The sequence below is a fragment of the Pongo abelii genome, chromosome 22, assembly GCF_028885655.2.
Source record: "Pongo abelii isolate AG06213 chromosome 22, NHGRI_mPonAbe1-v2.0_pri, whole genome shotgun sequence".
Taxonomy (NCBI): Eukaryota; Metazoa; Chordata; class Mammalia; order Primates; family Hominidae; genus Pongo; species Pongo abelii.
In genome coordinates, this window is record NC_072007.2 from 43524326 (window position 1) to 43539790 (window position 15465).

At 44.8% G+C, this 15465-nt stretch overlaps 1 protein-coding gene across 4 annotated transcripts in view; it reads left to right on the top strand.

The window, feature by feature from the left end:
* The first annotated feature begins 712 nt into the window (after window positions 1-712).
* IFNAR2 (interferon alpha and beta receptor subunit 2) overlaps window positions 713-15465 on the top strand; it is a 35554-nt gene continuing 20801 nt past the window's right edge. For 2 of the 4 annotated variants that reach the window (XM_024239377.3, XM_024239375.3), the window contains exons 1-3: window positions 713-1041; window positions 12509-12598; window positions 14314-14355. In XM_024239377.3, coding sequence (XP_024095145.2) covers window positions 12544-12598; window positions 14314-14355 — 97 coding nt within the window. In that variant the 5' untranslated portion in view covers window positions 713-1041; window positions 12509-12543. Of the gene's footprint in view, window positions 1383-12508; window positions 12599-14313; window positions 14356-15465 lie in introns of all 4 variants that reach the window. The other 2 variants (XM_024239374.3, XM_024239376.3) reach the window with 2 other exon arrangements.

A 15465-nucleotide genomic window follows, 5' to 3' on the forward strand; every position in this document is an offset into this window, starting at 1 on the left:
ACCATGTTGGTCAGGCTGGGTCTTGAAGTCCTGACCTCAGATGGTCCATCTGCCTCGGCCTCCCAAAGTGCTGAGATAATAGGTGTGAGCCACCGCTCCCGGCCTCATAGTCTATTTTAGAAGTTGACAGGGTATAAATAACAAGTAGACAAATTAATGAAGAATATCTGTCTTTCTGCCTATCCCGAAACACGTTGATCAGTGGGGGGTTGAGAGAAGGGCAGGAGTATGGAGGAGAGACCCGCGGAGAAGAGGGGAAAATCTACAACGGATAATGTTGTAGATATTTACAACATGTACTCAATGGTAGGTATTTTTATCCTTGTTTTACTGGTTGGAGAATTATATCATGCAGGTTTATACAACTAACAAGTGGGGGAGCCAGGAGAGAACCCATTCACTCTTTAGTTCATTCATTCATTCATTCAGTCAACACATTTTTGGGTGTCTTCTAAATGCCAGGCACTATTCTATCCCCTGAGGATACTTCAGTAAACAAAACAGTCCCAAATTCTTCCCCTATGAAGCTTTCTCGGCGAAGGCGGGATTGGTTAGGAGCTGACAATCGGCAGCAGACGCTTTTAAATGACCGGACCTTTTTAGTATTCTCCTGCCCAGCCCCCGGCCCGGCCTCCGCCTCCGGCCCTGCTCCAGCCCCGCCCGCGGCTCAGGACCCGCCCCTGTCCCCGGCCCCGCCCCCGGCTCCGGCCCCGCCCCCGCGGCGGCGCCGGCGCCCGCGCTCCCGCAGGGCTCCTAGTAGGCCGGGGCTCGGCGCGCGCAGCCGCACTAAAGACGTTTCTTCCCCGCCGGTAGGAATCCCGCCGGCGAGCCGAACAGTTCCCCGAGCGCAGCCCGCGGACCACCACCCGGCCGCACGGGCCGCTTTTGTCCCCCGCCCGCCGCCTCTGTCCGAGAGGCCGCCAGCGGGGCGCATCCCGCCAGCGGGGCGCATCCCGACCGCGAGCGTCCGGTCCCAGAGCCGGGCGCGGCTGGGGCCCGAGGTTAGCGTCCCTCGGGAGCCGCAAGGCGAGAGCTGCAAAGGTAACGCGGCGTGGCGGGGACGCGGGAGCGGAGCGCGTGGCCAGCTGACTGGAGGGAAAACGCCGCCTCCCTGTAGCGGTTCCCGGAATCGCCTCCGGTTCCCTCTCGCTCTCCCCGACTCCTCCTCCTCCTCCTGCCCTTCCTCCGCGTCCTGAGTATGCGGCTAGTGTGCCCTTCCTGTCTCCCGGGGCCGCACCTGCGACCCCAGGACCCCTCCCGGCCCCTGCCCGGCGCCCTCCACGCGTCGCCCCTGCTGGGAGTCCGCTTTTGTTGCACCCCTCCGCGTCCCACCCCACCCCACCAAGGATGCCCAGGACACCGGGCACTTGCCACTGCAAGATGTGAGTCGTTGCTAAGTTTGAGGGTCACATTCCTCCAGGTCCACCTCGCCTTGCAAAACCGGCTCACCAGCCCGGTGCTTAGGTTCGGGATCTCCAGCCCGCCTTCTTGAGGTCCCCTGGGATTAGCCCACCTCGACCTGCGTGAGGGTCACAGACTGCAGCCTGGGCTGGAGTGGCCTACACTCCTCCGGATCCGCTGCGTGGAGGCAGGAGGGGGAAGGGGCGAGGGGACGTGGCCGCGGAGACAGAAGGGTGCACCCTCCCAGGGTCGGAGAGGGGAGATACTGGGAAGATACTCCGCGAATATGGAGAGGCGATCGGCACTTTCAACCCTGAACAAATCAATCCGTTACACGCAGTAGCGAGTTGACTCCATCAGCCCGTTTATTTGGTTAGCGATGGTTATATTGACTCAGAGTATTCCCACCTCCTTTCTTTTAACTTTTTTTTTTTTATTTCCTTGTTTTGTTTAGCAAGAAGTCTTAGAAAGGAATATAGCATGCTTGGGCGTCGAGTCAGTGGTGAGAAGTGCCCGAGCTGGCTCAGGGAGACGTGGAGTTTCCCATGTGTGCTCACTGGCCCAGGGGCTAAGTCCCACTGCTTGTCAAGGTTTCTCAGTATCCTGTCCACCCACCCCCAATCCACCTGTGCAGGCTTGAGGGGGTGAGGGGGTAGCAGAGACCCTATCAAAATCTACCCTAAGGAAAATATTCGATAAACTCCTCTAGCAATTAGGGCATTGCTGATAAGGCTTGATCTGTTCGTCTCAGAAAATGACTTGAACTTGTAAGTTCTATTGTTCATAAAGTTGTTTTCCACAATTTTAGATAATCAAAAATGTACATGACTCATTTTTCTTACCTATATTTCCTCTAAAGTTTCTCATGTATTTATTGAAAAGTTAAAGAAAATCTGATTTGGGTTCACATAATTTGACAATGGTGATTTGTCTAAAAGTCGTTTCAAAAAGTAGTATGAAAAGGATCGTAACCCAAGAGGTGCTGTCTTAGAAGTGAAACATTTATTAAAATATATATTCCATGGCTCACACTTGCACACTCAAAGCCACATTGGACTCATTTTTTCTGCTACCTTTATAAACCTTCAAACTGTTCAAGAGTCAATGGTATGTATCATCTTCTGTTATCAATCATCATGTTTGGTTTGGTTTGGTTTGGTTTGGTTTGGTTTGGTTTTTGACAAAGTCTCGCTCTGTCGCGCAGGCTGGAGTGCAGTGGCACGATCTTGGCTCGCTGCAACCTCCCCCTCCTGGGTTCAAGTGATTCTTCTGCCTCAGCCTCTTGAGTAGCTGAGATTACAGGCGTGTGCTACTACGCCTGGCTAATTGTATTTTTAGTAGAGATGGGATTTCCACTATGTTACCCAGCCTGGTCTGGAACTTCTGACCTCAAATGATCCACCTGCTTTGGCCTCCCAAAGTGCTAGTATTACAGGCTAAATCATCATGTTTTATCAAAGCTAAAACCCAAACTAAAATGCCATTGCTTATAAGATGCACTTTCATTTTATGTAATGAAGTAAGAAAAAACACTGTCAATCATGCTATGCCATGCCACCAGAATGAAAGCATTCTGATTTCAGAAATGCTCAAATGTTAAAAGAAAATTGTGCATTTTATAATTTGTGAAATATTAGTGAGTTAAAGCAGAGCTTGACGGCACTGGCCCTGAGGGTCCTTCTTCCTTTGGAAGAATGAAACTGGGGGCTATGCAATTCAGGGAAGAGTAAAGGAAAAACAGGTAATTGGCAGAGGAGATTGGCTGACTTAGAGGTACAGAAAAGACAAAACAAAGGAGGGAAAAAGAGAGGTATGTATGATGGGGAGGAGTTCAGAGCCACCGAAAATTTTCTCTGGCCCCAACAGGAAAACGAGTTACCCCACAAGCCAGGGTTTTACCATCTGGTACATGGAGATATCCATCAGCGTTGTCATTGGTTTTCATTTGTTTGTTTTTAATTCTCAAGTTTAAAAAAAAATTTAAAATTTAAATATGTCTCAACCACCAGAAACTATAGTGAGATTTCTCTGTAATAAATAGGAAAGAAGGAAACTGATCCAGTCCTTGTTTTTTTTTAAAAAAAAAAAAAAAAAAAAAAGAGGAAACTGAATCACAACATACTTTGCTTTTTTCTTTTCTCACAAAGGAGCAGTGGGCCCTTATGCTGGATGAAGGTGGTGAGTGAGATGGGGGAAGGTTCACTGGGCACCAACTTTCTGGGCTAGAGAAATTGCCCAGGCTTTACAGAACAAGCTGGAATCAGGTGCAGTTGTAAAAAGGAAGTCAGGGTTTCACTCCGCCATATCAGTAGGAGGTACTAAAGCCAAACTAGCACCAGCAAAGTGAACAGAAATGGTAAGGGGGGAAAAAAGGAAAGGAAAGAACAACGTGGCTTGCAAGGCGTCTTACTAAAAACAAAGAATTACACTTAAAAGAAATTCGTTACCATTGCCTTACACTGTACAACAACTTGATAAAAATATAAATCCAATAAAACAAACTCAAAGATGAGAAAATTGTAAATTGGAGATGAAAAGGGAGATTGCAGACCTAAAGGAAAATTGAAGACCGTAAAAACATAGTGACAGAATAAATAAGTCAGGAGAAAGAACAGAAGCAATACTGCTGAAAATAAAAGTATTTTAATAGAAGAAAGCCCAGTAAGGAAGCCCAGTGAATTCAACTGAAAAGGGACAAAGATTAAGAAGAAAGAAGCTATTATGAAAGACAAAATACAATCAAGAACTGGGACCACTGGAGTCCAAGATGTAGAGAAGTCAACAAATGGTACAGAAAATTCAAATAAAAATAAGTCGAAGGAAAGCTTATTGAGATGAAGAAAAAATGGTCTGTAGGCCAAAGGAACATGCCATGTTCCAGAAAATGTCATGTGGGAATACGGAAGCACTAAGATATCTTAAACTATTTAAATTCAAAGAAAAAGAATTATTTAGGAATCTAAGAAGAAAAAGTAAAGTAGGGAAAAACAAAGTCAAGCTCGCCTCAGACTTCAGTGCAGCACTAAATGCCAGACTATGATGGTTGTGAGGGAACAGTTCCAAGGGAGAGAAACTTTTCCGAGGGGCATATTTTTTTTCTGGAAGAACAAAGGGAATTCAGCACCCATGAACTGTTTTTGGAAAAACAAAAACTTGCTGAGTAATAAAATCCAGGAAATAGCAAATTAAGAGATAAATCAAAATAAAGAACTTAAGAGTAGAGAATGGTAAAAAGACTTGGTGAGTATTTATTCTATTTAAATATAGAAGTAATACATCTGTAGAAATTGTGGGTAGGATAGAATGGGATTGTTATTAATCTAGACAAAAATATACAGCCAAAAAAAAGGGAGGAAGATGGAAGGAAATATGAGAATACCAATATTCTCTTCTTTCAAAGAATGGAATAGTAAATATGGTATAAAATTAAAAGACGCTATGTGAATATATAATACTGCAACTTTTAATATCTTTCATAAGTTTTATTTAAAACCTTAGAGGGATATCATAGGAAATTATACTTTCTTATGGACAAAAAAATTTAAATTTTAACAACTCCTTTGACTTTATTTTAGTCTTTTCCCAAGTAACATTAAACAGCAACACCGTGTGTGTGTGTGTGTATGTGTGTGTGTTTATGCATAGAAAGATCTGTGGGATTATGTTCACCTAATGTTAATGATAGTAATAGTTTTTACAGAAGAAAAAAGAAAGATGTTTGAAAAATAAACTAGAATCAAATATGCCAAGATGTTAACAGTTGTTGATGCTGGATGGTAGGAATAAGGATGAGTGTTACTTTCTTATTTGTACTTTTTCATGCTTTTCTGATTTCCAGAAAAAGATACGTAATTGTTTTTGTCTAACATTTCTGAATCCAGTTCATTCATTATTCATTGCCTCCTTGACAATGTGCATCAGTCTGTGTCAGACAGAAGGAAAGACACAGCCATACTTTACCAGGAGACCATGAGGCAGCGAGTTCTTGGAGGGTTGTTTGTCCATCTAGGAGGAGTTGGAATTCAAAGAATCACTTCACCCAATCCATCCATTTTATCTGGGCCTTGAAAATTGGCAGGGTTTGTCTGGTCTTAGGGTGAATAGCAGGTAGAGCTCTTCTTTCGGAATGGAGAAGGCCAGAGTGTCACAGGGTGAACCTGTGACAAAATTGGGGTTCAGCCTGGGAAGCCACATGAGTTGTTGGCTTCTTACAGGAAAGAATTAAAGAGCAAGCTGACAGAATAAAGTGAAAGCAAGTTTATTAAGAAAGTCAAGGAATAAAAGGGTGGGTACTCCATAGGCAGAGAAGCAGCATGGGCTGCTCCACTGAGTATACTTATGGTTATTTCTTGATCGTATGCTAAACAAGTGGTGGATTATTCATAAGTTGTCTGCGAAAGGTGTGGGAGTTCCTGGAACTGAGGGTTCCTCACTTTTTTCGACGATATAGGGTAACTTCTGGATGTTGCCGTGGCATTTGTAAACTGTGGTGGCACTGGTGGGAGTTTCCTTTAGCATGCTAATATATTATAATTAGCATATAATAAGCAGTGAGGACACTTTTGTCACCATCTTGGTTTTGGCAGGCTTTGGCCAGCTTCTTTACTGCATCCTGTCTTATCAGCAGGGTCTTTGTGACCTCCTGTTTTATCCTATAACTAAGAATGCCTAACCCCCTGGGAATGCAGCCCAGCAGGTCTCAGCCTCATTTTACCCAGCTGCTACTCAAGATGGAGTCACTCTGGTTCCAACACCTCTAACAAGAGCAGGGGGTGACCTGTCACCTGGAGCTCAGCAGGACAATAACTCTAGGAAAAACTGGAAAAGCTGATAGCCTTGAATTTAACCCAAGGAGCTTGGTGCATTGTCAGGCAACAGTGAGCTACAGACTGAGCTGACTACATAATTCACAGGGCCCACCCAGAGCCAAATAAAAATGCATAAGAAAGTACCACTAAAGGTACTAAAATATAAAGCCTTTTCTTCCACAGTCCCTCTCTCTCAACACGTAATGTTTTTTTGTTTGCTATTTAGTATCATTCTAAGTAAAAAAATAGGCCGGGCGTGGTGGCTCACACCTGTAATCCCAGCACTTTGGGAGGCCAAGACAGGTGGATCACGAGGTCAGGAGATCGAGACCATCCTGGCTAACACTGTGAAACCCCGTCTCTACTAAAAATACAAAAAATTAGCTGGGTGTGGTGGCGGGCGCCTGTAGTCCCAGCTACTCTGGAGGCTGAGGCAGGAGAATGGAGTGAACTCGGAAGGCAGAGCTTGCAGTGAGCCAAGATCGCACCACTGCACTCCAGCCTGGGGGACAGAGTGAGACTCTGTCTCAAAAAATAAAATAAAAAATAAAAATAAAAACTTGAATTATTAGCATGAATATTGCAGTTCTTTATATTATGCAAAACGAGATTTAAATAAGAGCATTTAATTCATATATGGAATTGCCAAGTTATACCATTAGTACTTTACAGCATATCTTGGGAGGTTCCCTTGAACTAGCCAGAAGAAGCAAACTGAAGCCAGACAGAGGAAGTTTGCAAAGAGGAAGAGAGGGTCTCCACCAGGCACAGAGCCACCCAAGGGAGCCCTCCCTCAGGCACAAGGATACCGAGGGAGCCAGAGCAGATTCGCACAGGTCCCCCCTCTGCCCTGGTGACTCTAGGATGCATGTACTTGCACCTGACTTCTAGGCATCCCCCTCCTGCTAGCTTCCCCTCGATCCAGCCTGGGGCAGGCTCTGGGGAAGTCAAGCCTTGAGTCTCCCTTTCCCAAGCACCTACCATCCTAACCCACAGTGTAGTGGCCACGTCCAAGGGTCTTCACATCTCTGCCTCAGACGTGCTGGGTACCTAGGTCAAGAGTGACCCAGAGACTCATCCCTGCCAGACCCAACCTCCAGCCAGTCGCCCTCTGACTCCAATCCATGGGGCGAGGCTGGAGTGCTGACCCTGACCTCTCCAGCATCTGCACCAGGAGGGCTTCAGTGGAACGTTGTCCCAGTTGACACCCCGTGCCAACAGCAGCAGCAGTTGTTAGGCATAGAGACTGAAGCCAGACAGGGCCTGGGATTCGTCTGCTGGGAGCCTAACCTGCAGGAGATGGGGAAGGATCCAAGTATGAGCTGGGGCTCCTAGCACAAAACACACATTGAAAGATAAAATGGTTAAGAATTTCAGGATAGCCACAGGAGAACCTTAAGCCAAGTGTAAGATCCTTCTAGCTGCAGGGCCCGGGGGGACAGACTAGCCCTATTGACAGGAGCCATGCTTTAGGAAGACTGATCTATTTGTAGTCAGCAAGAGTTTTAAGGAGCTCAATTAACAATTTAGGCAGGATGCCAAGATGGGATATTATATTTTCCAAGCAAGAAGAATCTAGTAATCAGGCATATGGTTCCAAGTGAAGTATAAGTCACCAGAAAGCAAGGGAGGAAGCCATCCCCTGGCCCAGAGGGGGAGAATGGGACTTGTGTGTGTGTGTGTGTGTGTGTGTGTGTTTTCTCGGCTGCTGAAGAGACTGAATGTTCTGCACATATATAACAAAGATGAAGATGTGCCACCGTTGGAGACAAACGGAGGGACCAGAGGCCACATGTCAGAGGTCAGGTCAGGTGTTCAAGTATAAAGGAGTTGCCCTCGCTGGGCATGGTGGCTCACATCTGTAATCCAAGCCCTTTGGGGGGCTGAGGCTGGAGAATCACTTGAGCCCAAGAGTTCAAGACCAGCCTGGACAACATAGCAAAGCCCCATCTCTAAAAAAAAAAAAATACAAAAATTAGCCAGGTGTAGTGGCAAATGTCGGTAGTCCCAGCTACTTGGGAGGCTGAGGTGGGAGAATCGCTTGAGCCCAGGAGGCAGAGGTTGCAGTGAGCTGAGATCGCACCACTGCCCTCCAGCCTGGGTGACAGAGTGAGACCCTGTCTCAAAAAATAAAATAAAGAAGTTGCCCTTCTACAATCTGGATGTGGTGGTCTCTAGGGGAATGTTCACAACTAGTCAACGCCTCTGCTGTGGAGTGATTATGGGAGATGATGTAGCACATCAAGATATCTCAGCAGATGTTTCTCAATGGGTACAGTATTATGGGATTAGTTCCAGGCAGTCATGCTTGGATATCTCATGGGTGGTGGAGTCTGTAGCAAGGCTGGAAATTTTGACTTGGAATCACTTGGATTTCTCTAAGAGAATACCCCAGGTTGGACGTGTTACTGTGGCATCAGAGAAGACTTAAAAATTACATTGTTTTTAGCTTGAGCTTGGTCTTGTGAAGTCCTAATTAGGGAAGAGGAGTCAGGCTGGGGGTCTAGGGGAAAGCAAAGAGATAAAGCAGATAAGCCATAGGTCTACCTTGCTTCATGGTCCAGGACTTACAAACAAAAAGAAGAAGCAAATAAGCTATAGGTCTGCCTTTCTTTATGGCCCAGGACATACGACCCTCCTGCACACATAACTCACAAACTTCCTGCGTATCATCAAATGCTTCAACTTATCATCAAACATCTCGGCTGACAGAAGAATGCAAGTTAGCTCCCTGCTACCTTGGCGTTGTCAGTCCTCCACGCAGCACTCTTCAGTTCAAATTGCATTTTATAAAATCCCCAGCAAGCCTTTGTCTCCTGGCAGTCAGCTCCTCTCTTAATGACCTGCCCATTGCTCCCTTGCAATGTATTTTCCTACTTTCTCTAATAAATCTGCCTTTCTTGACCTAAACTGTCATGGTAAATTCTTCTTACCCCTGTGTCACCAGCCACAGACGGTCGCCACAGGCCATGACAAGTCTGATTTCATGGTCTTTTTTTATTTTGATGATATTTCCCCAGTGTTTGGGGAACAGAAGAATGCCCACAATCTATAGGTCTTAGTCACGTGGATGGGGACAAAATAGAGAGAGAAGGAACAAGATCTACTGGGGCTCCTTAAAATTCTTCTTGAATTCCTTTCTCACCTTGGAGTAGGGAAGACTTTCTGATTATGACTCAAAATTTAGAAGCTAAGAAAGAAAATACCTTTAAATCTGAAAACATAAAACTCAAAAACTTCTGGGTGTTTGTTTTGGGGGGAGGGTTGGTTTTTTTAAACAGCACAAGCAACTCAAAGGGCAAGTGACAAACTGGGGAGAGAAGAAAAATATGTGACTCATATCACAGTTTCCCTTCTACTTAAAAAAAAGCTCCTGCAAACCAGTAAGAAAATAGCAACAGCTCAACAGAAAAATTGCCAAAGGCACGAGCAGTTAATGAGAAGGAAATGCAAATCGCTCTTAAACCTATGAAAAGATGAAGATGTTCCATCACAAAGAGTAAGAGAAATACAAATTAATATTAATGTGAAAGACAACTTTTCATTTATGAATTTGAGAAAAATCCAAGAACTTGATGATATACCTCTAAGAATAGATGGTAGGGAAACCAAAATTCTCACACATTACAGGTGGTTATGTAAATTGGTATAGCCCTGAGGGTGGCCGGTGTGACCATTTCTATCCAAATTACAGATGCATAGTTTCCTTGCCAGGTCTCTTCTGTCTGCTTCTTCAGACCCACCCTCCCCTCTCCCTACTCTTTAGTTGGCCCAGGACCCTGTCTGGTAAGGATACAACTCCAGGCCCCTTGCCCTATGGCTTCTGGTTGTGTTCAGCCGATGGGGAGCCCCAAATGAGAGAAGGGAGGGACACAGTGAGGGATATTTATCCCTCAGCCTCCTGCCTGCACTGTCCTCTTGGTCTGGCTGTGTCCAGTGGTCTCATGTCATAGCTGCTCATACAGGAGTTTCTCCTTACAAATTGCAGTGTTGGCTTCTTCTCTTCCCCCTCCAGCCCAGAGTGATTACAGCCATCAATGTTGTGAGCTACAGGTTCTATACCCTCCCTTCTGCAGGCCCAGAATGGTTACAGCCCTCAATGTTGTAAGCTGCAGGTTCTGTACTCTCCCTCCTGGGGCCCAGAGTGGTCAAAGCCCTCAATGTTGTGAGCTACAGGTTCTGTACTGTCCCCTCCTAGGGCCCAGAGTGGTCACAGCCCTCAATGTTGTGAGCTACAGCTCTCAATGTTGTGAGCTACAGGTTCTCAACTCTCCCTTCTGCAGGCCCCGAGTGGTCACAGCCCTCAATGTTGTGAGCTACAGGTTCTCAACTCTCCCTTCTGCAGGCCCAGAGTGGTCACAACCCTCAATGTTGTGAGCTACAAGTTCTATATTCTCCCTTCTGCAGGCCCCGAGTGGTCACAGCCTTCAGTGTTGTGAGCTGCAGGTTCTGGACTCTCCCTTCTGGGCCCCAGAGTGGTCACAGGCCTCAATGTTGTGAGCTGCAGATTCTATACTCTGCCTTCTGGTTTGCCTACAGCCCGCTCACACATTTGTAAATATAGTCCTGCACCCCCTAATGATGTCTTTGGCAAAGATGGACCCTTTATATGACGATAGCCCCGTAAGATTATACCATATTTCTACTGTACCTTTTCTGTGTTTAAATATGTTCAGATACACAAATGCCACTGTGTTGTAACTGCCTACAGTATTCAGCACAGTACCATGCTGCACAGATTTATAGCCTAGGAACAATAGTCTACACCATATAACCTAGATGTGTAGTTGGCTGTGCTATCTAGGTTTATCTAAGTATACTCTATGATGTTCCCACAATGAAATAGCCTAACAATGAGTTTCTTAGAACATAGCACTGTTCACGGTTGCAAAGATATGGAATCAACCTAAGTATCCATCAACAAATAATTGGATAAAGAAAATGTGGCTAGGTGTGGTGCTCACATCTGTAATCCCAGCACTTTGGGAGGCCAAGGCGAGAATCCAGGAGTTTGAGATCAGCCTGGGCAACATAATGAGACCCCATCTCTACAAAAAAAGTTTTTTTAATTAGCCGGTGTGTGGTGACACATGCCTGTAGTCTCAGCTACTTAGGGGGACAGGCAGGAGGATTGCTTGAGCCTGGGAGGTTGAGGCTGCAGTGAGCCATGATTGCACCACTGCACTCCAGGCTAGGCAACACAGCAAGACCCTGTCTCAAAAAAAAAAAAAAAAAAAAAAAAAGTTACGTATATATACACACAGTATATTCAGCCGTAAAAAAGAATGAAATCATGTTTTTTGCAGCAACCTGGATGGAACTGGAGGCCATTATCTTAAGAGAAACAACTCAGAAACAGTCAATACCACATGTTCTTATAAGTGGGAGCTATTAATAAATAATGTGCACACATTGACATATAATGTGGAATAATAGTCATTACTGACTGAGAAGGGTGGATTGGGTGTGGGGAGTTAAGGAATGAGAAATTACTTAATGGGTATAATGTATACTATTCAGGTGATGGATACACTAAAAGCCCAAATTTCACCACTGTGCAATATATCTATCTAACAAAACTGCACTTGTACCCCTTAAATTTATTTTTTTAAAAAGTGTCTATCCTAATTTGAATGAGCTGTTTCCTGCCAGAACCCTAACTGATATGTCCTTTGTCTAGCAATTCTACTTCTGGAAATTTTCTCACACTTAAACTGGCACATGTGCCAAATGAAAGAGATTTCCTTGCAGAAGAGACTGGAAATAATTCAAATGTCTATAGTAGGGGTACTAATTATATAAATAGTGGTGTGTCTATAGAGTAGAACTCTATCCAGCTATTTAAAAAACAAGGTTAGAAAGATCTTCCAAATATATTTTTAGGTGGAAAAAGCAAGGTGGAACAGGGACTATACATGCTATGTCTTGTCTAAAAGATGGGGAAATTAGGAATATCTATTTGTTTTTGCTTATGCATGAAGATATACTCTGAAGGATTCACAAAAGAAAAAAAGGTTTTCTAAAGGGAACAAGACTTTTCACTATTTCTTTTTTGTATGCTTAAAATTGTTGAACCCAACGACTGTTGCCTGTTCAAAAGTTAAATTTAAAATTCCTCCCTGACTAGGTAGGGGATTGGGCCCGGACGCTGAGACCAGGCTCACTTGAATAAATGGGGTAAATGACTAGGAATTTTACTATTCCTTACAGGTCTCTCCTTATCTTGTCTTTGCTCCCATTTTTATATTTGCAATTTAATTAGACACTTCAGAATTTTGATCACCTAATGTTGATTTCAGATGTAAAAGTCAAGAGAAGACTAAAAATAGCAAAGATGCTTTTGAGCCAGAATGCCTTCATCGTCAGATCACTTAATTTGTTTCTCATGGGTAAGTGCTGCTTTTTATCTTAGCTCTTATAGAAGCAAGCTGTGATGCCATCCTCACTGAGAGCCCTGGCAGGAAGTCGCAAACTCATTTCCCTGACTAGAGAACCCAGTACCACCCTGCCTAGTGTCAGGAGTTAAGTGGAAATCAAATAGGAAACCTACGCTAGTAGTTTAGATTCAATGTAGATTCCTGTCCTGTTGTTAATTTTAGGAAAACAAATGAGTGACTTAAGGCAATAATGATCAGGACTATCCTCGCCTATAATTTGAAGAGTAATTTCTCCTAACACCCTTTCTTCCTCCCCAATCTTTGATAAATGTCTTTTACCTCTAAAGTTGATTAATTAGCAACATGCGTATTCATATTCTGTGAATATTTCTAGGATGGCCAATTGCCTCTGAGGACCCTCCCTCAGCCAGCCCAAATACTTAAACAAAAACAAGAAAATTCTTTGGTGTTAAAGATCTCGTGTGTGGCCGGGCGCGGCGGCTCATGCCTGTAATCCCTGCACTTTGGGAGGCCGAGGCGGGTGGATCACGAGGTCAGGAGATTGAGACCATCCTAGCTAACACAATGAAACCTCGTCTCTACTAAAAAATACAAAAAATTAGCCGGGCGTGGTGGTGGCTGCCTGCGGTCCCGGCTACTCGGGAGGCTGAGGCAGGAGAATGGCGTGAACCCGGGAGGCGGAGCTTGCAGTGAGCCGAGATAGCGCCATTGCACTCCAGCCTGGGTGACAGAGCGAGACTCTGTCTCAAAAAAAAAAAAGATCTCGTGTGTGTATGTGTGTGTGTGTGCGTGTGTGTATGTGTGTGTTTTGAGACACAGTTTGTGTGTGTGCGTGTGTGTGTGTATTTTGAGACACAGTTTCACTCTGTTGCCCAGGCTGGGGTGCGGGGCGTGATCTTAGCTCACTGCAGCCTCCACCTCCTAGGTTCAAGCGATTCTCCTGCCTCAGCCTCCCAGGTAGCTGGGATTATAGCTGCCACCAGGCCCGGCTAATTTTGTATTTTAAGTAGGGACAAGGTTTCACCATGTTGGCCATGCTGGTCTCAAACTCCTGACCTCAAGTGATCCACCTGCCTTGGCCTCCCAAAATGCTGGGGTTACAGGCGTGAGCCACTGTGTCCAGCCTTTTTTTTTTTAGACAGAGTCTCCCTCTGTCATCCAGGTTGGAATGCAGTGAGCGATCTCTGCTCACTGCAGCCTCCACCTCCCGGGTTCAAGCGATTCTCCTGCCTTAGCCTCCCAAGTAGTTGGGACTACAGGTGTGCACCACCACACCCAGCTAATTTTTTGTATTTTTAGTAGAGACAGGGTTTTGCCATGTTGGCCAGGCTGGTCTCGAATCCTGACCTTGTGTGATTCACCCACCTCGGCCTCCCAAAGTCCTGGGATTACAGGCGTGAGCCACGACTCCCAGCCCCAAATATATTTTTAAGTGGAAAAAGCAGGGCAGAACAGGGACCGTACATATTGTTGTTAGTGTCAGCTCCCAAATGGATCTTATTTTAGCTGAGATCACAGTCCTTGCACCATGTGCTGCTGGCACCAATGTAGAGTAAAAACCATCTATGTGGGCATTTTTTTGGCACAAGAAAAGTCTCAATCTGATACCAATAAATGTGTGTTAAAGAATTCCAGACTTAGAGTAATCGTTGCAAGTTGAGCCCAGATAAAACTATTGCCTCTCTAATGTGTTTTCTTCCTTCTAGTGTATATCAGCCTCGTGTTTGGTATTTCACATGATTCGCCTGGTAAGAGATGTTTTTTGGCTTCACTAAATTTTGTATAAGAGTGAAAGTGTTGGGGCAACCATTCAGAGGTATAAAATGTGGGAGATTTGATTTCTGATTGTATATCTGTTGCATATTTTATTGGGATTCTTTCTCTGTAAAAGGAGCTAAAATGAGCTAACTCTGGTTTTTTGAGGGATACAAAACTAGTCTAAGAAATGAACACTAGAGATCATTTTTAAACTTCTTTAAAGAATATTCAAACTCTTAATAATCTCACTAATAGAAGAATGAGGAGGCGCAGACTGTGCCAAACAAAAAATGGCCCCGAAATATTTGCTGTTTAATTTACATTCTTCCACCCTGAGGGTTCCAGACAAAGGACGATAATTTTTTTTTAACTAAACTTCTTCCTATGTATATAAATCTGTCCACAAAACTTCACTAAGCATCAAATATGTGTCCAACCTGGTGCTAAGCTTTGGTTGGGGGTGAAGAGTTGGCAGTTGAGAAACAAAGGCCTGGGTCCTAACCACAGGGAACTTAGGTGATCTTTAAAAATTCAACCATATAAGGCAGAATTTGGCAAGTGTGGCTTTAATGTCTCGTTTATCACTGCCACTTCCCACCTACATGACATTGTATAATTCAACTCAGTTTCACAGTCTGTAAAATGAATCTCTTCATAGCGCCTGCTTCAGCATTGTTTTGGGGTTTAAATGCTTAGAAAGGGCCAGTCTGGGCTCATGTTATACTCTCCTGCTCTCTGTGATCCAGGGAATAAGAGTGCTGGGGAATCCAGAGGAAGGAAAATTTGCAGCGGGCTGAGCTACTAAAGGAGGACTTCATGGAGGAGCTGGGAGCTGAGTTGAGAGAACGGCTTGGGGAGGGAGAATGGGTAGAGGAGAGTGAAAGGAAGTGCACCATTTGGGCTGGGATGGCCTGGGTTATTTTGGTCCAGTGAATCATGGAGAGGCAGTCCAAGGGCATTGTAGAAGCCCTTGTCTCGAGACTCTGCTTACACAGTGCACAGTTCCTGTTTCCCATGCTTGCCTGCCCTGATAATATGTTGCTCGTTAATTAACTTACCAGTTTATTTCCCATGTCCTGTAGACTTCCTGTTTTCAAGAC